At 42.5% G+C, this 25,339-nt stretch overlaps 1 protein-coding gene across 1 annotated transcript in view; it reads left to right on the forward strand.

The window, feature by feature from the left end:
* Nucleotides 1-25,339, forward strand: part of dlgap2a (discs, large (Drosophila) homolog-associated protein 2a) — a 168,369-nt gene that overhangs the window by 44,615 nt on the left and 98,415 nt on the right. The window contains exons 3-5 of the mRNA XM_078541892.1: nt 18,025-18,172; nt 22,935-23,154; nt 23,762-23,764. Of these exons, the coding sequence (XP_078398018.1) occupies nt 18,025-18,172; nt 22,935-23,154; nt 23,762-23,764 (371 nt within the window). The remainder of the gene's footprint in view (nt 1-18,024; nt 18,173-22,934; nt 23,155-23,761; nt 23,765-25,339) is intronic.

Here is a 25,339-nt window from a genome sequence, read left to right on the forward strand (position 1 = left end):
TATTCCAGTACTATTGTCTGTGTTGAATAATTCATTGAGTGTATTGTTTTGATGATATTTCCTTTGTGCTATCATATTGAGTAATCAGGCTTCTTGATTGCGTTAGTCAATGTCCAAACCTTTTTGATGAGTCACTGTGTTTTCACTAAATGTCCAAATTAAGGCCTTGCTGCCCAGCCCTGTACTGCTGACTGCAGCTTATCTTTTTGAAATTTATAGTTCCAATCATGAGGTCAAAACATCTCCATGGTTTGAAATGATGTTCCACAAATTTCCCAGTTGGAAGGGATTTTGATCCTACAATTGTAAATGGTAAATGTTGGGCCCCATGCCTCACTGGCAAAAACTCTCACTGGGAAATTTGTGGAACGTAATTTCAAACCCATGGAGATGTTTTGACCTCATGATTGGAACTATAAATTTCAAAAACATAAGCTGCAGTCAGCAGTACAGGGCTAGACAGCAAGGCCTTAATTCAGACATTTAGTGAAAACACAGTGACTCATCAAAAAGGTTTGGATATTGACTAACGCAATCAAGAAGTCTGATTACTCAATACGATAGCACAAAGGACATATCATCAATACAATACACTCAATGAATTATTCAACCACCACAGACAATAGTACTGGAATAGGGTCATTCAAACCATTCAATACCATTATAACCAGCCTCGGCAAAGTAACAAAAATAGAGTCGTGCCTTTCTTAAATTAGCAGACAAGGGAATTTCCTACAGATCTGCTAACTCACTTGTTACTAATGTTACACTGCCCCACTTCAACTCAATTATATCAACTTGATTTACAGAATTTCTTTACAAAAGATTACAGTTAAATTTTTGTTGTAGCTTCAGTGCTAAAATAATTTGCTTAATTAGCTTACAATTTAAAAGGAGTATTAGTGCTAATCAGATTGAGACCCAATGAGCCAGACATGTTTTGAAGTTATTTTTAAATCTCATTGTGTTAGTCCACTCTTATTTTTGTGAGTTGATCCAATCAAAATCGATTTGAGATGTGTTCTCAGATATTATTGCCAGGCAACAACTGAAGCTACTAATAATGAATTTGGTGCAAGCAGAATAGTTAAAAGAAAATGAAGTTGCAAATCTGGAAGTAAAAAACATTCTCCCTTTCTCCATGACCCCACTTCCTCTGTGACACCACTTTCTGTATTCCTCATATATTTTCACCACAAAGCTCATAGGAAATTGGACTAAAAGCTATCTGTATGAGAAACCAATGGGATCATGTGATTTCTTGTTATGGATATCCTGAATCAGGCACTGCCTCTTACGTATCTTTATGCCATATATGAATGGCCCAAAGTTTGTAGACTTTAGATTCCATGAGATCAAGCCGTCAATAAATGGCAATCCCAGCTTTAGAGTTTAGACAAGTAATTAATAAAGCTCCTATCTTAGCTGGAAGGCTAAAGGGAAAAGCCAAAAGAGAAGTAAATAAACAATTGCTTTGAGAACAAAATTCAATTTAAATAATTGAATTTAATTTATTAATCTATCAACAAATTACCTTTAAACCTCATTGCAAATTGCATGTTAAAGGAAAGACAACCAGAATAAGGACTATATGATGGATGGGAGAGAATTGGAATAATCTATTCTGCTGGTGAGGTTATTCACTTTGGTCATAAGAATAGAAAAGCAGAATATTTTTTTTAAAGAATGAAACTTATAAATGTTGATGTTCAGAGCGAGTTGGGTGTATTCGTACGAGGAACACAAAAAGTTCGCTACTGGTACAGCAAGCAATTAGGAAAGCAAATAGAATGCTGGTCTTTATTGCAAGAGGATTAGAGAACAAGAATAGATAAGTCTTATTACAATTGAATGGGGCTTTGGTGAGACCACACCTGGAATACTGTGTGTAATTTTGGTCTTCATATTCAAGAGTAAAGAGAAGGTTCACTAGATTAGTCCCTGTGATAAGAGGGTTGTCCTATCATGAGAGGTTGAGAAAATTGGATCTGTATTCTCTGGGGTTTAGAAGAATGAGAGACGATCTCACTGAAATATTCAAAATTATGAAGAGGCTTGACATCGGGCGGAATCTTGTGCCAGTGACTGAGACCCCTGTGTCGCCTCTTTCCAGGAAGGTCCGCCAGTTGTATGTGTCAATCAGGCAGTTGAGAGGCCAGCGGCAGACCTTTCCTCAGGATCAGGACCCCAGGTCAGATGCCCCACATACTGAGAGTTGCCGACCAATCAATCCCCTTTCAATTCAATTTCCATTTCACTTTATTGTCCAAACGGAAATTCATTTTGGGTACATTGCTCATACATTCATAAATTGCATATAAATGAATAATAACAATAAAGGAAAGAAAATTACCCTATCACAGAGGTCTAACTTTAATTAAAATCTACTAAAAACAATTCCAGTGCATTAAAATAAGTGAGTCCCATCATGAGTGCATATCCTCATCCATTCATTAAACTCCTGTTAAAAGTTCTTATACAGAAAGGCATAAATGAGTTCAAGAACCAATTTGTCCTGCATCTGAGGAATTGTAGCCTTTTTCCTGAACACACCCAATGGGCGATTCTCATTGTTCATGGCACTCTTTACTTCCGTCAAAATTCTTCAAGAGCAGATTTTGTCAAGAAAGATCTGCTCAACAAATACCTTCCTGCCTGGTTCAATGATCTCTGTACTTAAAGAGTCTACTTTCCTAAGACCACAGTACCAGGAGAGACATCTAAAAAGGAAAGCACTGTCAACTACAGCTGCATAGAAGAGTTTCATGATTGAAGGATTTTAATTTTCTGAGGTAGTATGGTCACATATGTCCCTTGGCCAGCACATCTGTACACTGTTCCCTCCAATTCAACTTATCATCTACTTTAATACCTGGACACTTGTAGCTGGTAACTACTTGATATCCACATCATGAATTCTCACAGGAACAATATCATTTTAAAAATGTTTTCCTAACATCTACAACTAGTTTTTTTCATATTGTTTTTGTTCAGTTTAAGAGAATGGTGATTGCACCATTTTACAAACTTCTCCACTGAGTTCCTAAAGTTTACTTCGTTATTCCTTAGAAGATCCACAAGTACCATATCATCAGCCTACTTCAGGATCATTATGTCATTGTGCTCTGATTGACAATCATTTGTGTAGAGGATGAAAAGCAAAGGTGAAAGTACACAGCCCTGAGGAGATCCAGTATTCATTACTGACCACATTCTTTCAGTCTTCCCTAGACTCAGGGGAGTGCCAGAGGACTGGAGAATTGCAAACATTTGGTCTTGCTCAAAAAAGGCTGTAAAGATAAACCCAGCAATAACAGAGCAGTCAGTTTAACTTTTGTGGTGGGGAAGCTTCTAGAAACAATTATCCGGGATAGAATTCATAGTCATATGGAAAAATGTGGGGTGATTAGGAAGAGCCAGCATGGATTCCCTGAGGGAAAATCATGGTTTACTAAATTGCTGGAGTTTTTTGAAGAGGTAACAGAGAGGGTTGATGAGGATAATGCTGTTGATGTGGCGTATATGGACTTCCAAAAGGCATTCAATACAGTGCCACACAACAGACTTGTGAAAAATGTTACAACTCATGGAATAAAAGGGACAGTAGCAACGTGGATACAAAATTGGCTGAGTAATAGGAAACAGCGAGTAATGGTTAATGGATATTTTTCAGGCTGGAGAAAGGTTTGTAGTGGAATCCTGCAAGGGTCAGTATTAGGACCCTTGCTTTTCCTGATATATATTAATGTTCTAGGTCTTGGTATGCAGGGAACAATTTCAAAGTTTGTGGATGATACAAAACTTGGAAAAATTGCAAACAGTGAGGAGAGTGTAGAACTTCAAAAGGACATAGACAAGTTGGTGGAGTAGGCAGATAAGTGGCAGATGAAGTTCAATGCAGAGAAGTGTGAGGTAATTATTTTTGGTAGGAAGAACATGGAGAGACAATATAAAATAAGGGGTACAACTCTAAAGGGTGTGCAGAGCAGAAGGACCTGGCTGTATATGTGCATAAGTCATTAAAGGTGGCAGGACAGGTGGAGAGAGCAGTTAATAAAACATACAGTATCCCAGGCTTTATTAATAAGGTCATAAGAGCAAGGAGGTTATGCTGAACTTGTATTGGACACTAGTTAGACCTCAGCTGGAGTGTTGTGTACAGTTCTGGGCACCACACTTTCAGAAGGGTGTGAACGCCTTGGAGAGAGTGCAGAAGAGGTTTACAAAACTGGTTCCAGGGATGAGAAACTTCAGTTATGAAAATAGATTGTAGAAGTTGGGACTATTCTCCTTGGAGAGGAGAGGGCTAAGAGGAGATTTGATAGAGGTGTTCAAAATCATGAGGGGCTGGACAGAGTAGATAGGGAGAAACTTTCCCACTCATAAAAGGATTGAGAACGAGAGGGCACAGATTTAAAGTGGTTTGCAAAAGAAGAAAATGCGATGTGAGAAAAAACGTTTTCACACACTGAGTGGTTCGGGTCTGGAATGCACTGCCTGGAAATGTGGTGGACGCAGATTCAATTGAGGCATTCAAGAAGGCATTAGATGATTATTTAAATAGAAACAATGTGCAGGGTTATGGCAAAAAGGCAGAAGAATGGCACTAAGTCATAATGCTCATTCGGAGAACAGGTGCAGACATGATGGGCCGAATGGCCTCCTTCTGCACCGTAACAATCCTGTGATTCTGAACATGGGCTCCAAGTAAATCCTGGAAAATAACGCCCCTTGGATCCCGTTGTGAGGAAATCACTAATCCAAAGTAGGAGAGTGGGATTGACGTCAAGGTTTTTCAATTTCTCAATAAGCTTGAATGGTTGCATGGCACTAAAAGCAGAAGAGAAACCAACAAATGTAGTGCCGGCAGAGTTGCTTAAACTATCTGCTGTTGCATCAAATGGACCAAGGTCAGAACAGCATCGTCCCCTGACTTATGAGGTTGATAGGCAAACTGTAACTGTTCAATGTGTGGAAGAAGAGCATTTACATGACGCTTTAACACAATGCACTTGAAACACTTCCTGATTATTGATGGAAGAGCACCTCTTCAGCAATCAATCAGCTCAGCAGGCTGCGACTTCTTAGCAACCAAAATGGCGATGGCTGATTTCCAGTAGCAAAGAACAATATGCGTGTCAAACAATTTCTGAAAGACCAGACAGAAGGGAAATGCCAACTGATAACTGATGAGCACATTCCTTAAGAATTTTTCTGCTGACCTAATCTGGGCCTCATGCCTTCTGTGGATTCATTTGCTTGAATTGTTTCTCTACCTCCCATTTCTTAATAATAACATAAGATCCTTCTCATTCATGAAGTGAAGCCTGCTGCCAAATCACATGTTCCTCAAGTTCATCATTTTCAAACCGGCTAAGAAATCAGTTTAATTTATTCGCAACATCACGAGAATTGTCTGTGAGCAAATAGGGGTCATTTCTAGTATTCCTCCTCTTGCTTCAGATACCATACCCTAAGAGGGTGTTGGAGACCATGGACTTCCATTGGATTGGGCCATGATTATGCTTGGCAAAGTACTGCAATGCCATTGCCTTGTGCAGTATGGTGTTATGACCGGTCCACAGCCTGGACAAGATACCCCAAATTGTTATGCTGCTGGGTGAGGAGGAATGAACTGGCTCCCCTTCTTTATTCAATCCCCTTGGTTGGTCACAACAAGGTTAATTTAAAAAGGACCCCTTACCTCATGGATGCCTTTTCCCAGTCCAAATGTATTTATGCTTTAGAAGAAGCCAATTTAACCAGGCTTTCTTGAGTCAAAGAAAGAATAAGTTTATTAGTTACTAAAACCCGAGAAAAAAATTATAAAAACGCAACACACATACATAGAGTATTCCATCTGCAGTGCTGGTTCAGCCTCCTGTGACAGAGGATTTTTTGGCCATGGACCGGGTTACCACATAGTCAGGGAAAAAACCAGGAACCTTCTCCTGTAATTTCTCTGCCTCCCTAGCCTCATTCGGCTTCTCTAAGAGCACTGGGAAGCTACCACCTTAGCCGCCGCCTGGTCATTACATAAGAGCAATTTGATCCCCATCACAGGTAAACTAGGGACAATCCCTACCGTAACCAGTCCTGAAATATGGGCCAGAATTTTGCCCTCGTCGGGCGGGCTCGGCGAGGGAGAGCAGGAGTGGTTGGGAAGTCGACCGCCGCCCGTGATCAGGGCCCGACCGCGATTTCACACTGGCAAGCCAATTAAGGCCCACCCAGCATGAAACGTGCGCTGCAGCGCTCAGCACTGCCTATGTGGGGTGGGGGGAGGAGGACGAGCGCACAAGTTTGTGAGTTTGCGCAGGAAAAGTTCCCTGAGGCACAGAGCTGCCTCAAGGAGATGAAGATTTTTGAAAATTAAAAATAAAGAATTTTTAAATGTTAGAAAACATGTCCCCTCGTGTGACTCTGTCACATGCGCAGGGACATGTTATGAATCAATCGTTAAAATTTTTATTAAATTTTTAATTGCTGTTGGAAACATCATCCTGTCCATGGATAAGGTTTCCTAAAAATCCAAAGGACGCTTGGCCTTTTCACCTGCCCACCAACCATAAGGTTGGACAGGCAGCGAAAAATGTAATTCAGTAAGATCTTTAATGGCCTTAATAGGCTGTTAATTGTCGGCGGGCGTGCTACTGACTCCCGCGTGCGCCCGCTGCCCAAAATATCACGCGTAATTTTACACTCATTCGGGTTGGGCGCAGGCCCGCCCGACGAGCTCAATATACTGGTCATGGTCACAATCCAGGGGCACTCGATAAAAAGTTACGACATATATATCCCTCCAATACCTTTCACTAAAATTTTTGCATTCAGTGTGCTCTCAGGTGGGAAGCCATTCCTTTTCCCAGCAGAAGTGAAAGGGTGGCCCCTGTATCTTTAAGTAGAACTTTGGGCTGGCTTACCTCATTTGAGGGGTATAGGGTCACTTCCCCTTTAAACACAAAATTCTGATATCCTTGAGGAAAACCACACTCTCAGCGGTACATTTACAGGGGTTAACTGCCATGGTTAGAGACACAGCCTTGTCTGCTGTGGTTTCCATCAGGGCCCCTTGGCCTGCGCTGGTCTGATGCACCCCAACAAAACCTATGGGTTTACTCTTGAAGTCAGCTTGGATGTGACTTGCTTTGGTACAGTGAAAAGACACAGGCTTTCGGGCATCACTCCAGTTCTCAGCACCTTCCCTTTTAGTCTGAGGAAGGCCCCATGTCCTTCCGTTTCTACTTTCCCACCCATGATCGCTTACTCTCCTATCCACTCTCCCATCTTCTATCCCTTTTGGATTTTTGCAGGTGACTAGGGAAGAATTTTCCTTAGGAAAAGTGTTTGTGGACAAGCTCATAATCGTCAGCCATAATTGCTGCTTGTCTGGCTTTGGAGACCCTCTACATGGGTCTTTATGGAAAGAGGGAGTGAGATCTTCAATTCCTCAAGGAGAATCACATCCCTTCGGTTTTTGTGTGTGGAATCTATCTGGAGCGCCCATGTTCATCAGTCGAAAGCAAATTGCTAAACGCTCAATGAAAGTTTGCTCGAGTGGCTTCTGGAAAGTTTGGAATTGCAATACAACTCCAGTACCACATTCTACATGCTCAGGATGGTATTTTTGGTCACCTGGTAGTCTGAAGAACTCTTCAATGAATAAGGCTATGAAAGTGTCCCAAGTTATTTCATTCTGGTCTATGATGGTACATACCTTGAATATGGACATGTTAAATATTCAAGTACTGTAAACCAGAAGAAAACCTATATGGAAGTTTTAAATAATTCTCAGAATCAGTTTCCTACTTCCAATTTTTCAAAGTCTAAGGGTCTTATCTCGGTGCTGAGCCCCCAAATTTCTGTTATGGCTAGGTGAGGAAAGGTAGATTGGCTCCTCTCTCTTTCTACCTCTTGGTTGACCTCAACGGGTGCTTTTAAAAGAATTTGGTTACCAATTCAACAAGTGTTTAACTGTTTAATTGCTGTGACTGTAAAAGACACACATGGGCAGGTTTTCTTGCAAGTTGTATTTAACACCTGATCTATAAAAAATAATTTTAAAAAACACTCCAACTCACACTCACGCATGCATCCAAGAGAGTCACACAAACACAGACAGAAGTAAGTTACGTGGAGGGAATATCCAAAAAGAAAGTCAATCATATACGGATCTTGTAGGTTGATGCATTGGACCATCTCAGGCCCTGTTTGATGATTTTTTTTCCCAGATTCTGCATGAGACAATTTAAAGACTTGATGGATGAATCTGTCTTTTCTTCTGGAGTCAGCAGCTGCTCGATTTACATTGAAGATGCTGCCTGTGGTATTTTGGCTGGTCACATACAGACAGGGTTTGGCTTGTAGAATAGCTGGAGAGAGGGGATTGCAAGTAATTTTCTTGTTGTTATCATCTCATGGTCTTTCTGGTCCTGACTCACTGACCCTAAAAAATAGTTTATTTAAACACAAAGAGTTAGCTTGCTCATCACATGACCTTCTTTCACAAACTGGCTAGTGTCCAAATATATTCACAGCAAGCTGGGGACTCCTCATTTCAGGTCCATTGGTTAAAGTGATTACTTTACATGGCTGATGGAGTCCCCTTCTCAGCCGGGGTGCATTGTCCAAAACGATTGAGTCTAATGGCTTGGTCTGCACCCACCTGAATAGCAGATTATGTCTGAGTGCCTGTGATTTGTTCAGGGGATGGGCCATTTACATTTGTTTAAGTCTTGTGGGCTACTTCCAGACAGCCCAGCTCCTTTCTGTGGCTTTGTAATTTGCAGAGTGAAGTTATGTAAATGTTTGGCCATCTTAGAGATGCTGTTGTTTTGATCACTTAAAATGCTGTTGGCAGAGCTTTTTAAACTTATCCTGGGGTTTCAGCCCTCTTAATAAATACAGTCATTTCGATATTAAAAAATGGTTTTATAACAATAGGATTTTATTGTCCAGTATAAGGCTTACATTTTTGGTCATTTCAATTACTTATTAGGTCACATGGCACATGGCACACACACACTTCATATACTCAGATGAAATATGATGCATACTGTTTAAGATCACTGATTCATTATAATAGATAGTTACATGTACCATGACTCATTTGGATGTGCAAAGTAAATAAATTTCAGTGTGTGGGCCATAGAGGTGAACAGTATGGATTTAACATCATCTGGTCACAGGGTGTACTTTTCCTTTCAAGATGACACCAGGAGGAGGAGAAGACATAAGACATAGGAGCAGAAATTAGGCCATTCGGCCCATCGAGTCTGCTCCGCCATTCAATCACGGCTGATAAGTTTCTCAACCCCATTCTCCAGCCTTCTCCCCGTAACCTTTGAACGATCATGTAGCAGTCTTGAGCACAGTGCACATTGTTTATGGTCCCATATTTTAGATCCATTATCATGAAAATTGCAACTATATTGTGGAACAGATATTCAGGTATATCTCATATTGGGAGAGCAGACCTAGGGAAAGACAACACAAGATATGGCCACCTCAGAACAGATAACACAGGAGAAGGAGATCTCACAACAGAAAGTAAAAAGTCCACCCCGCAGTAGTAACATGCGGAGGGCAGAAACAACAAGGAAATTGTGGGCTTCCACCCCTCACTGGGAGGAAGTCCCACCCTTGGGAGTTGCCAGCCAATCAGATTGGCCGGCAGCTCTTGCAGTCCTGCAAGCACCAGAGCTCAGTAGTGGGCACTGGCGTGGGATTGCAAGTGATCCCGGACTCAGGTAAGTCTGGGGTGTTGGGCAGGGAGGAATTGGAACCTTAGGGAAGGGGTTTTGCAGTGCAGGTGGTAAGGAAAAAGTGGGAGTGCTGTTTTGAGGGGGTTGCCCCTGATGAGCAAAGGGCACCCCCGCAAAGATAGCATGCCCCCTCCCCCTTCCTTCCTGACCTTTTAAAAACTTTTCTGCAAGAACAAGCTGCCCACTCCTGCCTGCCTGCCAAAACCAACCGTGTCATGGTGTGAGCAGCACAATATGTAAACAAGCTCAATTGACCCTTAATGATTTAGTTATATATGGCGAGCGGGCCATCCCCACTTCCAAGCCCCGCCCCCCCCCCCCCACCCCCAAAGTATTATGGAGGACAATTCGAGGTTGGCGAGAAGGTGGTGGGCTTGCCATCCCTTGTATTTTATGTGCCCCCTGCCCTCCCCCCGCCACCGAAAGTATGTCCAGTGTGGGGGTGGGGGGCATAAAATCCAACCCTTCAAGAAGGAAAGGCCAGCAAAAGGAAGTGGAATGTCTGCATTTCAGATTCTCAAGAGCCCTGTTTTGTCTGTAACTTGATTAGGCAGAAAGCAGTTGCAACAATACTTTTTGCCCACCAAACTGCGGGAGGGCTGATCCCTCTGAAACCTTTGTTTAGTTAATTATAATAAAGGCTGTGGATCCAGAGCAGTTGGCTTGCTCAGACTGGACAGGAAATCTCATCTTAAAAAAAAATCTTAAAAGGCTATATTTAAAGGGATGCAGCCACGAATAGGTAATTCTGATTCTTCGGGTTGGATTTTCCCCACGTGACATGGGGCCAAATAGCGTTGGGCAGAATTTAAAAATTGCACTTGGGACCTGATTCTGAGATTCCTGTCCCCATTCCCAACATCTGCGGTTTTCATTGGCGTGGGAAAGGGGTCTGGTCACGAGCCTGCATCCAGCTGTCCTGGCATTGCCAGCTCCATTGCAGGCATTTCAGATCCTCCGTAATTTTCAAGGGGCAGGATTTTGCCCTTGGTGGGGGTGCTTGGTGGGGGCGGGCAGGGGCAGTCGGCAAGCCGACCACCATCCGCGATCGGCTCTGCACCATGATATTACGTGAGCGGGCCAATTAAGGGGGCGGGGGGGGGGGAATGTGAGCAGGCCTAGCGCAATCTTCGTGCATGCGCGTGGAAGAACGCTTCAATCTCCCTGACGCACGGAGCTCACTCAGGGAGATGAAGTGCTGTTTAAAAATAAAAGGAAATAAAATTGTCATAAAACATGTCCCTTCATGTGACTCTGTCACATGAGCTGGGGCATGTTTTTAATTCAAAAATAAAATTTTCATTCGCCTGTGGATGAGGTTTCCTAAAAAATATAAAGGCCGCTTGACCGTTAGGTTGGACGGGCAGCATAAATTTGAATCTAATTAGCTTCTTAATGGCCTTAATAGATGACTCTGGTGTGTGCCCACCAAACGAAATATCGCAAAACTGCGCGATGACATCAGGACGCTTGCCCAACTTTATCGCGCATCATTTTACGCTCGGGCGTGTCGGATGCGTGCTTGCACACCAAGCGTAATATTCTGCCCAAAGATTCAGGCCAGTTTTGGAAGACAATGTGTTTCACACCAGCTCAGAGGTGTCTTGAACCATGGGTAAACAATGGTTTGGAGTCCGGAACCATATGAAAGGTAAGTTCAAAAGATGTTGGCAACTTCACATGTTATAACTACCACAGAAAGTAGTTGAGGCCAAAACATCATATGTTTTCAAGAAAGAGTTAGGTATAACTCTTGGGGCGAAAGGGATCAAAGGATATGGGGAAAAAGCGGGAGCAGGCTACTGAGTTGGATGATCAGCCATGATCATAATGAATGGCAGAGCAGGCTCGAAGGGCCGAATGGCCTACTCCTGCTCCTAGTTTCTATGTTTCTATGTTTCAATGCTGTATCATAAATTATATATATTTTTATATAGTGAGTGGTAAAAGAGATTTGTTTTAAAAAGGTAGGTGACCATTAAATTGAACAGCATTGTGAAATGTATTAGATACATCAGATGCATTAGTGTACATGATCAACTGAATAAAGTGCTATTCTGCATATTATGATAGTGAAATTCAGATTTGATTGTGTGAATTGTCCACTTTGCTTCATTTTTTCTTTAAAGTTCAACTCAACCATCTATTTGGCTATTTCAAAGCATTGACAGATGGCTGAGATTCTGGCTGTCTTCAAAGGCTTTAATCTATTCAGCTCAGGAGGTTTTGCTGACACAGTTGTTCAGTGGAAGCGTATTATGAATGCTTGGATGAGTTCCAAACCCACTAATAGAATGTTGACACAGCTGTCAAGGGGAGTGCGAGCTGGGTTCTTTTGACAGATTTATGAACTATTAAGACGATTGTTTTTTAAGTGCATATTGAAATAATGGTTGTTTACCTTGACAGATTTATGAGCTTCTCAAATAATTCCTAATGTTATTATAGGGCTCATGAGTTCAGTTAATGGTGGATACTGTGTGTGTGACTGTGGGGGGTGTGGTGAGGGGGGTATGGAGAGATGAAGGGTTAGAGTTATGGGCTGACTAAGGGGAATGATGGGATGAAGAAAGTAGGCAGTATGGGAGGATAAGACGGGGTATAGAGAGGTGAGGAAGTGACGTGTGAGGTAATGGGGTGAGCGGGAATGGGGGTGAGGGGGTCAGGGGAGGGGTGGGGGTTGAGGGGAACAGGGGTGAGTGTTAGGTGGTCTCAAACTCTTCTACTGAACTGAGCCTTTTAATACGGCCATCTCGACATCGACTCTCCACCGTTTCCACCTTCGGCAGTAGGCCCCACTCAAGCTCATTCCCATTTACCCACCATGAAGGTAGCATGGGTGAGCACCACCAGTCAGGAGGTAGGACCGTGATGTCGACAAATCCCCTGACTCCTGCTTCTCACTTCCGAGAAGAAAGTCCAGCCCTTGGTCTTTAATTCCACCCCATGCTGACTTTGTGTTGTGCAACAGTTTGTTCCTCTTAGGAATATGTGAGCTTTAGCTATCAGTACACTGGCTACCCATTGTTTCTCCAAGTACTAGTTTCCAAATCTTTTAAAGTATGTGGGTGTCTTAGCAACCAGCTTTCATATCTAGATCAGGGTCACCTCTTGACTTAGGAGTTACAGTTAAAATAACTTCGGCATTTCCTGCCTCTAAGCTTTTGCTATTCATTGCAGCAGAAGGGACAAGATTCCACCTATACTCCCTTGCTCTGCATTGCTTGCTGACAAAAATGTTAATGCAAAGCCATCTGGGATAGGTGACCATTTGAACCACACGTGTTAAACAGCAGTCACTCACTTTGTATGCCTATGCATTGCTGATTGCTCTGCATGATTAATGTCCCCTGTGGAAGGCTGAAAACAACCTGAGGTGTAAAAATCAAGGGCTCTATGACTTTGACAGCCACTAGCAGTGATTTGCCTGTGATAGAGTTTGGCTGGAGGTCTGTTTACAGCCTGTGGCTAACTCAGTCCAGTCTTCTCTTGAGTGCGGCCTACAAAGTTACAAACAAACCCTAGTTTAATGTACCTTTTTAGTCCAGTGTAAATTGATGAGAGCAGTTGATGAATCTCATCTACTGGACATCCCTCTTTTGCATAAAAACAAAAAACTGCGGATGCTGGAAATCCAAAACAAAAACAGAAATACCTGGAAAAACTCAGCAGGTCTGGCAGCATCGTTGATGTTTCGAATCCTCATGACCCTTCAACTTCTGTTGAAGGGTCATGAGGACTTGAAATGTCAACTTTGCTCTTCTCCGCCGATGCTGCCAGACCTGCTGAGTTTTTCCAGGTATTTCGGATCCCTCTTTTGCATCTGCCTATCCTCCTCCAAATAACATAAAGCTTCCCACTGAGACATCAGTTAAAATGATGAGCAAAACTTTTGCCATCAAGTAAATCATAAAAGAACTAAATGCATTAGTCATCAATACTACTTTTATGTCAAACTCAAAAATTAAAAGTCTATAAGCATCAGTGTACCTTTAAACCTTGAATGTGATAACCACTCCCTAGCAATGCTGCACGGCCATTCCTCCCATTATCTTTGTGTCATTTGGAAGAAAAAGGGCTGTTCTCATCAACTTACACTGCAATACATAGGTGCATTAAACTTGGGTTTGTTTGTACCTTTGTAGGCCACACTCACATGAGAGACTGGGATTGAATTGATTCACAGGTTGCAAACTGACGTGCACCCATTTTATATGGGCATATTTAAGGCACATTGCCTTGAAATATGGAAATTGTTTGTGCCTTTGTTATAATTCATTTGCATGTCAATGTAATATTGCAATGAACCTCCTGCTTATTTCCACCAAGAATTTCCTACCCCTAAGTCCTTACTCCTGGAGATTGCCAGAAAGCACCTTATGGGTGGGGGATCCAGTGAATTAAAAGTTCACCCTCACTTCCACGCACCTTCAATTGGAAAATGTATACCATTAGTACCATAAATCATTTTTTTCTTTGCCTTTTGCAAATGTGGGTTAGCCCAAATTTAATATTTTCCCCCTTATTAGATTCAATTCATTATTGTTACTGTAGCTGACGAGCATCAGCTAAAGAAAGCAAGAACTGGATTTATAGTTTTACCATCCACCTCATTAAATGGGCAAACCATGTTAATGCAAATGCGGCCACTATAAGTTGTGTAATATGATGGAATAAAATATATATTAAGTAATAGCACAATTCCATATCTTTTCAAAATGGGAAATTAAGGGTGTTTCCTTTGCTCCCCCTTGGAGTAAGTGTAAAGGAGAACTCCAGTTGCAGCAGAGCTTCAAAAAAGACATTTTCATCTTTCGTACTTTCTAGTGTTCTTTCAGAATTGTTATTTGTCTTCAGTTTTGTGTTCTCTTTAAATTTTATTTTAGATCTTTTTTTAAATGCATCCAATCTTTAAGTTGAAATATAACAAGAGTCCTGCGTCTGCAAAGTCACTGGGAATCTACTTGTAATTAAAGTATTTATAAAACAACAGCAGAGCAGGAAGAGATTAAGAGAAGAGGCATTTGAAGGAGCTCATAAAAGTGCAATCTTTCAGTGGCATTCAGGGGAAATAAGGCACTTACACATATGCTGCAGGGTAATTAGGGGATTACTAAATCAAATTACAATAAACATCGGGGTGGTTTCGTAAAATCTAAAGTTGAAAGAATTTTGTGGCCATTTTTGGAGGGGAAATGCCAGAATACATGATCCAAACCTACATAGCGCACTTTGCCCATATATAGCTTAAAATTGCAGTCAAGCTCCTAATTATGTCATAGAACCCCGGCTTGTATGATCAAGGGGCTGACCATCTGAAACAAGTGGGGTTCGGCCACCCAAGGGGAGTCTTCTTTCAAAAGATTGGCACCAGGAGCATTGGAACAGAGCCTAAGTCTACTCAACACAAAAACAAAAATTTAAATACCTGGAAAAACTCAGCAGGTCTGACAGCATCTGCGGAGAGGAACACAGTTAACGTTTCAAGTCTGTATGACTCTTCAACAGAACTAAGGAAAAATAGAAGAGAGGTGAAATATAAGCTGGTTTAAGGGGGGTGGGACAGGTAGAGCTGGATAGAGGGCCAGTGATAGGTGGAGATAACCAAAAGATGTCATAGACAAAAGAACAAAGAGGTGTTGACGGTGGTGATATTAGCTAAGAAATGTGCTAATAGGTGACATTAAGGGTAGAAAGCAGGACGAGCAAGGCACAGATAGCCTTAGTGGGGGTGGGGCAGGGGAAGGGATCGAAATAGGCTAAAAGGTAGAGATAAAACAATGGATGGAAATACATTTAAAAATAATGGAAATAGCTGGGAAAAGAAAAATCTATATAAATTATTGGAAAAAAGGGGGATCGGAAAGGGGGTGGAGATGGAGGAGAGAGTTCATGATTTAAAGTTGTTGAACTCAATATTCAGTCTGGAAGGCTGTAAAGTGCCTAGTCGGAAGATGAGGTGCTGTTCCTCCAGTTTGCGCTGAGCTTCACTGGAACATTGCAGCAGGCCAAGGACAGACATGTGGGCATGAGAGCAAGGTGGCGTGTTGAAATGGCGAGTGACAGGGAGGTCTGGGTCATGCTTGCGGACAGACCGAAGGTGTTCCGCAAAGTGGTCACCCAGTCTGCGTTTGGTCTCTCCAATGTAGAGTAAACCGCATTGGAAGAATGCAATGTTCTCTAAGTCTACTCACCTCATTTTAACAATAGCAGCAGCAACTTGCATTTAGAGAGCACCTTTAACATAGTAAAACATCCCGAGGCACTTCACAGAGGCCAAGTCAGAGAAACATTCACATCGGGCCGTAATTGCCAAGCCCTCCAGCGTCAGATTTGGTGGGTACCCCAATGATGCACTGGGGAATCTCTCTCGGAACTTCACATGTAAGTGTTTGCACAGTAATTGCCCAGAAGCGTGAACTTCCTCTGGGCAATTGCCCTGCTTTGGGAACCATCTGAAAATGCGATTTAAATTGCAAACTTCGGATGGTTCTGACAGGGTTACATCAATAGTTATTCAGAAAGTTAGAAGAATTAAAACCTCTTTAAACCTCTGGGTAACTATAGTAAAGACCCAGACCTGCCCCCACTCAGGACTCCCGCCACTCTCCCCACCCCCCACCGGGATCCCCCAGGGGACACCCTTCATGCCTTGACTAACCACCCCACCCCCTCAGGTTATTCAGCACACCCGACCACCGCCCCACCCCCCACGGAATTCCCCTCACGCGCATGGGTCTCCTCCCTCCCACCCACCCCGACACGACCCCCACCCCCGCAGGCCTGATCTGACCCAACCCCCACCCCCGACCTGACCCACCCTCCACATAGGCCCAACCTGACCTGACCCCCCCACTCAAGGTCTGACCCCACGCCGACACTTCTCTACCCAACCTCACCACCCCGCGCCCCCTCCCCCCAGCCCCCCGACCCCGAGGTCCAACCCTCCAACTTACCTTAGACACTTACCTTCTGCCTGGCCTCTCAATTTCAATGGGATCTTTAACTTACCTGGTTTATGGCAGTTAGTACCATAAGGGGGGGCCTGTCCTCCTTCACTTTGACGGTGCTGGACTGCAATGCTGGGCCTCAAGGACAGCTGCGCTGCCTGGATCTTGCCCGGCCTGCGCCGGAAGGTCGAGCAAGGCAGGCACGGAAGAAAATCTACAGAGGTAATTGGGCACAGAGTGGCAGTCTAACACTAATACGGCAGGAGATATTAGGACAGGTGACCACAACCTTAGTCAAAGAGGTAGATTTTATGGAGCTTCCTAAAGAGGAAAGAGAGGTAGGGAGAAAGAGAGATTTAGGGAGGAAATTCCAGAGCCTAGGGCCAAGACAACTGAAGACACGGCCACCAATGAAAGTCAGTACTGCACGAGAGACCAGCATTGGAGGAACACAGAGATCTCGGAGGGTTGGAGGTGTTTGTAGAGATCGGGAGGGGCCAGACCTTGGGAGGATTTGAACAAAAGTTTGAGAATTTTAAAGTTTGGTTATTACTGTCAATTTCAGCCAGACTATAATGGTCCAACAGTATAAATGAGAATTTAGGAGTGGTTATCAACTCAGTGTGGATAGCTTCAGTTCCTGGAACAGCCCAGGGAAGTTTTCTCCAATATCTCACACTTGCGTTTGCCACCAGGGCAAGTTTATGCTGCAGCTAGCCTGCTACATCTCTCCTTGTGCAAACTCAGAATGTAGTTATTCGTCATATGAATCACTTCTGTTATCAATACATTTGTAGCGTTTAGCTTTGTAAATAATGCAATTATATCAATGACGATCATCCGAAAGAAACAAGAGGGTGCAATCACAATTCTTGGTAGTGGTTTAATTTTTACACAGGATGTTGATGCTTCCAAGAATGGTGTAATTATTTCTTAGGGTAGCAGAATAAAGGAGATAAGCATTTTCTCAATTAAATAATATATGTAAGGCAGTAAGAAAGCAAATGGATCCAGTATAGTTGTGTTTTTTATATATAAAGCTACACAAACCTGCAAAGCAAAGAAACCTGACAGTGATTTTTTTTTTCCACTTTGCGTTTGATTCTGGATTTATTGAGATTATTGTTTTCATTCAATGTCATTACATTACAACCCTGCACTACAACTGTGACTACATTACAGAAGTACTTCATTGACTGTAAAACGCTTTGGGGCATGCTGAGGTCATGAAAGATGCTATAATGCAAATCTCTCTTTCTCTCTTCCCTTCTCTGACTTTGTGGTTCTACATGTTTTCTTTTTATTTGCAGCCAGAACTACCTACAATCTGCAATTGAAGTGACCATCAACCACAGTTTAGATCCCTCCGCCAACGAGAACTCTCCCAAGTTCCGCTCAAGAAATCAAAGCTATATGAGAGCTGTGAGCACACTGAGCCAAGCTAGCTGTGTCAGTCAGGTGAGGTCTAGCCCTCAGAAAGAAAATCTCCGCAATTTCAGCATCTTTATGTTAGGTAACATCAGAAGCCATTTGCTGCCCTGATCAATCTCAACAAAGATTAAACAAGGGCAGAAAGGGAAAGCCTTGAACCATACAACAAATGTAATTGTGTACATTCAAATCAGCTATTATCAGCAAGGTGAAAGTTATCATTTGTCATTTTAAAATATGTAAGTGCTTCATGATCTAAATTGTTGCAAGCATAAATCCATTTATTATCACTTGTAATGACATACTATTGCATTAACCTCTACACTTGTACTAAAAGAACCTGCAGCTGCTAGATAGGGATGAGCACAGACCCAGGCTGATTTCAATTAATCCAGATTATCTGATTTTATTGAACTAAACTAAAACCATGTTTTGATTTTAATAAGTCAGTTTTGCTCCTTTCTTTAAAAAAATTAACAACCTTGTGGAATTTTTGTATTTTATTGACTAAATAGTGAAATCTGAAAAGAATTCCTTTTATTTTGTGTGATTGTGGAAATGAGAACATCATGTTATCCACCTGGAAGAAAATGGCAGTCGAGAAGCATAAACAGAAATATTGATTATCTGTCAGGTCCATGGTCTTAACATTCATCCAGGAGAGCCAGCAAAATTGGAATGCATTTAGCCCATTCAATTAACCTGGAGACTAGACCACTTGGGAATTTCTTAATTATCACAAGAAGCCTGGAAGATTAGATTTTGGAAATCTTTCAGTTTTTTCATGAAGCCTGAAAACATTCCCATAGGTGTGCAATCAAACATTAGTCTTATTACCTTTCCATAAAATATAGGTCCAGATCTTCCAGTCCCTGGATCGCTGGAGATTGGACATACGACCCAAAATGCACGTTGGGACCGCACAAAAATCCTGTCACACTGATCTCTGAGGGAATTGCCCAGGAAGTTTGAACTTGTGTCGGGCAATTCCCTTGCTCCCTGGGACCCTCCACGAATGTCTCCAATTCTAAGTTAGAGTTGGAGAATTTGGAGAGCTCCATGGAATTTGCCTGAAAAATCCTGGTCTAACACATGGGTAGCTACAGATATGATCCCCAGTCGCTCACACTGAACCCCCCCCCCACAACCGACTCACCCAACCTGATCCAACTTTCCCCCTGACCATCTGACTATACCCCATCCCCAAACAACGCCACCGACCAGAGCCAACTATCCCTCCCAACCACCAACTACTCTTGACCAGACCTGACTAAACCCCACTACCCGACTACACCCCCAATCTGAACTGACTAGCCCCTGACCTTACCATCCCTTCCGACCCAACTACCAACTGACTCATCCACTTACCCATCGAGCCACTCACACACCTACCCACCTCATCCACCAATCCATCTTACCCATCTGCCACCCTCCTTACATGCCACCTTTTCACCTGCTATCCTTCTCCCCTGCCACCCTACCCACTTACCTCACCCACCCTACCCACTTACCTCACCCATCTACCCAGCCTACCACTCTACCCATTCAATAACATACACACTAAACATTTAACTTACCTTTCAGCCACTAGTGTCATAAAAAGGGGTCGTGTCCATTCTTCCCCCCAATGCTACTCTGCTGTGATGGAGTTCTCTGAGGGATTCCGCACTCCGCATCTTTGAAGAAGCTGGACTTGGAAGACCCGCTGAAATGCATAGCTGCATCAGGGTGCAGTAAAGTACGGTCGGAGCGGCAATCCGATGGTGATTGCTGCTTCGCGGAGGGTCCGGGATATAGAGTGCTGTCTTTAGGGAAAAGTCTCAATCCAAGAAGTGTGAAAGACTAAACACAGTGGGGGGGCAACTTTAATCTGCCTGGGACTCCTATCAATCTTGATCAGAAAGGAAATCTGTAACAAAAACCCGCTATGTGAGGAATCATTAATACTAGACATTCCCAGTGCAAGTGTTGAGTGATGTTTAATTAGATGCCCTGTATTAGTGGTAACTAGATAGTGGGACCTTGTAGGCCAGTCATAGTGATGGGGAGACTCTTTCGAGTTATCAACAGTCACAGATTGCAACTCTTTCGAGTACAGTCACAGTTCTTGGTTTCCGGGAGTGGGACATGAACCCACATCCCTCTGATTCAAAGGCGAGGGTGCTATGAACTGAGCCACAGCTGACACCTCATAGTGATGGGGAGAGTTGTACTTCAAATGTCTAGTGTGTTTTATGGCTTAAATTGGTTTCAGCTGTGCCAAACTAAGTCATCCAATCACAGTCACCATAACTAATGCTACAACTACCAGCTTGAAGGACAACCTGTAGGAGATTTAACTGGTGAAAAACGAGTTAACCTTTTTTAAAATTTAAATGTTACAGTGAATTCTATTAAAGCAAATGTCTTTCTATACCACTACACAATGGTTAATAGAGGATTTTAAATTTTGAGGAAATTGAACCGATAAAAATAATTTAATCCATCACCTCGGGTTTCTGCGATTGAGTTTGATTTCAGTTGTGAAGACGTAATGAAGGAATATTGCAAAATGCAATCAGGCTCAAGGATCGTGTGGTTGATGTGTGTATGAACTATCAAAAGATGTTTCACAAAGTACTACATAATAGACTTATTAGCAAAATTAAAGCCCATGGGGTTAAAGGGACAGTGGCAGCATGGATACAAAACTGGTTAAATGACAGAAAACAGAGTAGTGTGAGTGAAAACAAAAAAACCTGGAAATACTCAGCAGGTCAGGCAGCATTTGTGGAAAGAGAAACAGAGTTAAAGTTTCAGATCGACGTCATCAACCTGAAACGTTAACTCTGTTTCTCTCTCACACCTGCCTGCCTGACCTGCTGAGTATTGCCAGTGTTTTTCTGAGTTTATTTCAGATTTCCATCATCTGCAATGTTCTGTTTTCGAATAGTGTGATTGGTTGCTTATCAGACTGGAGGGAGGTATACATTTGATTCCCCAGGGGTTGGTTTTAGGACTACTACTCTATTTGACATATATTAATGATCTGGACTTGGGTATACGAGGCATAAAATTTCAAAGTTTGTAGATTACACCAAACCTGGAAAGGTAGTAAACAATGAGGAGGTTAGCAACAAGTGATGAAGTGCATTGACAAATGGTAGATGAAATTTACTGACTGAAGGGATGGTTGAACCAGATTCACAGTAACCTTCAAAAGGCAGCTGGATAAATATGTGAAAAGGGGGAAAAAAATTACAGAGTTGTAGGAAAGAGCAGGAAAGTGGGATTAATTGGATAGCTGTACCAAAGTGCCATCACAGGCACAATGGGCCAAATAGCCTCCACCTGTGTTGTTTCATTTTATTGATTCTAATCAAACCAATTCCCATTGAGTTTAAATGGGACTATCTTAAGCTGCTGAAATTCATTTTCCTTTTGCTAATTAAGTAGCAGAATGAAACATCCAAATTTTCATCTTGCTGTTGAAGAAGGAACTTAAACCAAGTGCAATAACCTTGAATCTAATTAAGCTTGTTTGGCTCAATTATGTTAAACCAACATATCAAAGTAAAGCAGTTTGGGCTGCACCTCTCAACATGACAGAATGTGCATGCACTTAAAGAGAAACAAGTGGAACATTTTATCTTGTGTTACTTCTAAAGCTGAAAATCCTTTCTTTGTAGCACTGGAAAAAGTTAACAAAGGGCTTTTCTGTCCAGATTTCCAATGCAGTCAACCCATTTTACCCACCTTCTCAAACATAGTTTGAGGCTTCAAATCACATGCACACATTTGCTCTATATTCAGCATCTTATGAACAAAGCAGCTGGTTTTCTCCAATTTTAACAGAAGTCCCCACATCTTGTTCCCATTGCTTCATTAATCAGTGAGGCCCAACAGACACATGGCTTCAGATGGCTGTGAATTAACTGCAACAGTCACAAGTTTGGGTATCACCATGATTGAAATTGAATCTGCGCTCACACTTTGGGCCACTAGGAAGTTATTTTTTTTTAAATTTAAAAGTGTTTGTTCATTAGGGTGTTAGCAGTAAGAGCTCTGAAGTTCCTGAGGAGGCTTTGGGGACACAGATGGGAGGTAGGACAGAACTTCCAAATGTCCACACTGGAGAGAAAACTAATTCTAATGCCAGGGTCAAACTATTTAGTATAACTTGGGCAGAAATCTGTCCTGTATCTGATATAACTGGGCAGAGAGAGGAATTTCACTGTCGTATTTTGTTGCAGCATCAGTAGGCCCCATAGACCACAGTTATCATTAAAAAAAAATGGAAGTACTGCTTGTATTGTTATGTGCCTGCATAAACAATTGAGTCAATTGCAGCGCAAACTCAACCTGGAAATTTCAGAACTCCACTGGACCCCCTTCCCTGGCCCCAGTAACACTTGATTACAGGAACTCAAAGATGTCCGCTGTTGCTGAGGATGTAAATGAGGAAAATGCACTGGATAATGTACTTTTCTCATTCACATTCTGTATAAATGTGGAAAATAAGTTATCTGACAAATTGCAGTACATTACCCTCAAACATACTGAGGTTTAAAAAGGGACAGAACTGTGACAAATTTTAGTTCTAACCCAAATTCCAACATGATACTCCAAAAGCACCCATTAAAGTCCAATTAATGAATTGAGGGGTAGCACATCTTTTGTTGATCCTAGGCAGTTACTTAATTGGGGTAATAGTGGTCCTGATGCCCATGTTTGTGTCCTTCCAAAGCAAGAAGAAGAGAAGCAGCTTTGAATTGATAGCTTCTATTTCATTATTGATTTTGTTTCTCAGGTGAGTGAAGCAGAGATCAATGGACAGTTTGAATCAGTTTGCGAGTCTGTTTTCGGAGAAATTGAATCACAGGCAGTGGATGCCTTGGATCTTCCTGGCTGCTTCCGCACACGAAGTCACAGTTATCTGCGTGCCATTCAAGCTGGCTATTCACAGGATGATGACTGCATCCCTTCAATGTCATCTGCAATAATGGCCTCCTCCATCAGATCCACGACAGGTGACTAAATTGATCTTTCACTTCTGTTGCACCTGATTTGTTCCCTTGATTTAGAAGGGAAGGTCTTGGTCATCCCAGAAGACATCCAACAGCAAGGCCACATACTCGGCTAAGATCCATTTATGCTAGGTCCAGCCCTAAGGCAGAGTTTCATGTACGGTCTTTTGGGAACAGGGCCTCTTTCAGTCTCTGCAAGGCCATTGACGTCAGGGGGCAGGGAATACCCCTCAGCCAGAAGTTTGTGTGCCCCAACTCTCAGTTGGGTTTGAACCATTGGCAGTGGCATTTTAATATCACCTTGCATTGAGTCTACAGAATTGGGTCCCACCTGCTAGTTCAGGCTGGAGTTGGGGCCTGGAAGGTCCCTCGCTCCAGATTTAGGAAGGGGCAGAATTTAGTTTTTTATTTAAAACAACTCCCTAGGTAAGCAGATTAAGGAAGCAGACAAGTTATTTTTTGCAGGGGAGATGGGGGAATCCTGAACCAGCCCTGCCTGCCAGCTGGCATCGGTTGGCATTTCCTGTGTCTTTAGCAGGAGGGCACACAGTTGTTCCCCCAACACCACTGACCGTTCAGAACTGGAGACCTCACTCCTTCCCCTTGTGAGCGGGTCTGTGGCAAAGTTCTGAAGCAGGTACAATCTGGAATTGTGCCTGTGGGAAGTTTTTGAGCTTTTTTCTATGATAGCTGCGATCAAGAACCTTGTCCACACTGGTTCTTCATTCTGTTCTACGTTTAGCCAACATTCTTGCTAACTTTGATAGCAAATTATGCCCCAAGACATTTTCCATAACTCAAATATTGTGAGGCTTCCTTTAGATCCACGTCTTTGTTAAACTGGGATATGTCAGTAGAAACCCTTCCATTCCCTCACTGTTTCAGGTTGGTGACTTTTTTGCTGAAAGATCATCAGCCTGAAATCTGAAACGTTAACTCTGTTTCTCTCTGCACTGATGGCATCTGACCTCCAGAGTATTTCCAGTGTTTTCAGTTTGTATATTAAAAGCTGACCTTGTTCATCTGCAGTAATATATTGAGCTAGCAGCTAGGACTTTGCTATTTATTGGACTCATTACCTCTTGTGTTCGTAACCAAACCCTGTGCCAACTAATAACCATTATTACACAAACAGATAATTTTATAGTTTGAGGTTTTTGTGCTAGATTCCTATCACAGATTTGGCATGCTAGCCCTCTCCTATAAGCGATCGTTTGCTCCCTACATCCGAGTTATTTTCTTATGGCCTAATTTAGGTAAATGTGGCAAGGTCAGAGGCACCACTGACATTATACTCATCTACCAGCATGTTTCCTCCTCAAATTTGTAAAAGTGGAAGAAAAACTGATTTGGAGCTGAAATTTCCTCCAGTTAAACATTGGGCAGACTGGGGACATCACCATTTGCCAAATTTCATTCCCTTATCACCAAATCTGCCCCCCTCCTTCCCTGCCACTATCTTATGGTGTACTACCATTGTTCCACTGCTGCAATCACTCACTTCTGTTCCTGCCTCAGCCCATCTGCTGCTGAAACCCTCATATAAGTTTTTATCACCTCCAACCTTGTCTATTCCAGTACTCTCCAGGCCTGACTTCCATTCTCTTCAGTATAAACATCGGCTTGTCAAATGCTTTGCAGCCCATCTCCTATCCTGCACCAAGTCCTGCTCACCTTGGCCTCATATTTAAAATTCTTATCCTCATGTTTAAATCTCTTATGTCCTCAGCCTTTTCTATCTCTTTAACCTTGCCCCAATCTTTCCATTCTTCTGACACTGCCCATTTTTGCACTGCCCCTCCCTTGGCCCCATCTTTGGCAACCATGTCTTCTTCAACCACCAAGGCCCCTCGGTCCGGAATTCTCTGCCTAAACTATCCTATCTCTAGTCTCCCCTCCCTCACCTCATTTAAGACCCTCCTTAAAACCATTCTCATTATACTCCATATACCAGCATGTTTCCTCTTTTTGGAGAAGAGTCCATTCTAATATCTCCTTCTTTGGCTTAGCATCTTTTTTATTGATTACACCTCTGCGAAGTGCATTGGGATGTTTTTCTACATTAAGGGTGCTAAATTAATGCAAATTATTGTTTGAGGCTCAATAAGTGTAGTTACAGGACATTTATATTGTATCCATCCAGATAGCTACCATTGATGCTGCTGGATAGAATTATGCTAGGGGCTTG

This window comes from Cetorhinus maximus, chromosome 5 (genome assembly GCF_964194155.1).
Source record: "Cetorhinus maximus chromosome 5, sCetMax3.hap1.1, whole genome shotgun sequence".
Taxonomy (NCBI): Eukaryota; Metazoa; Chordata; class Chondrichthyes; order Lamniformes; family Cetorhinidae; genus Cetorhinus; species Cetorhinus maximus.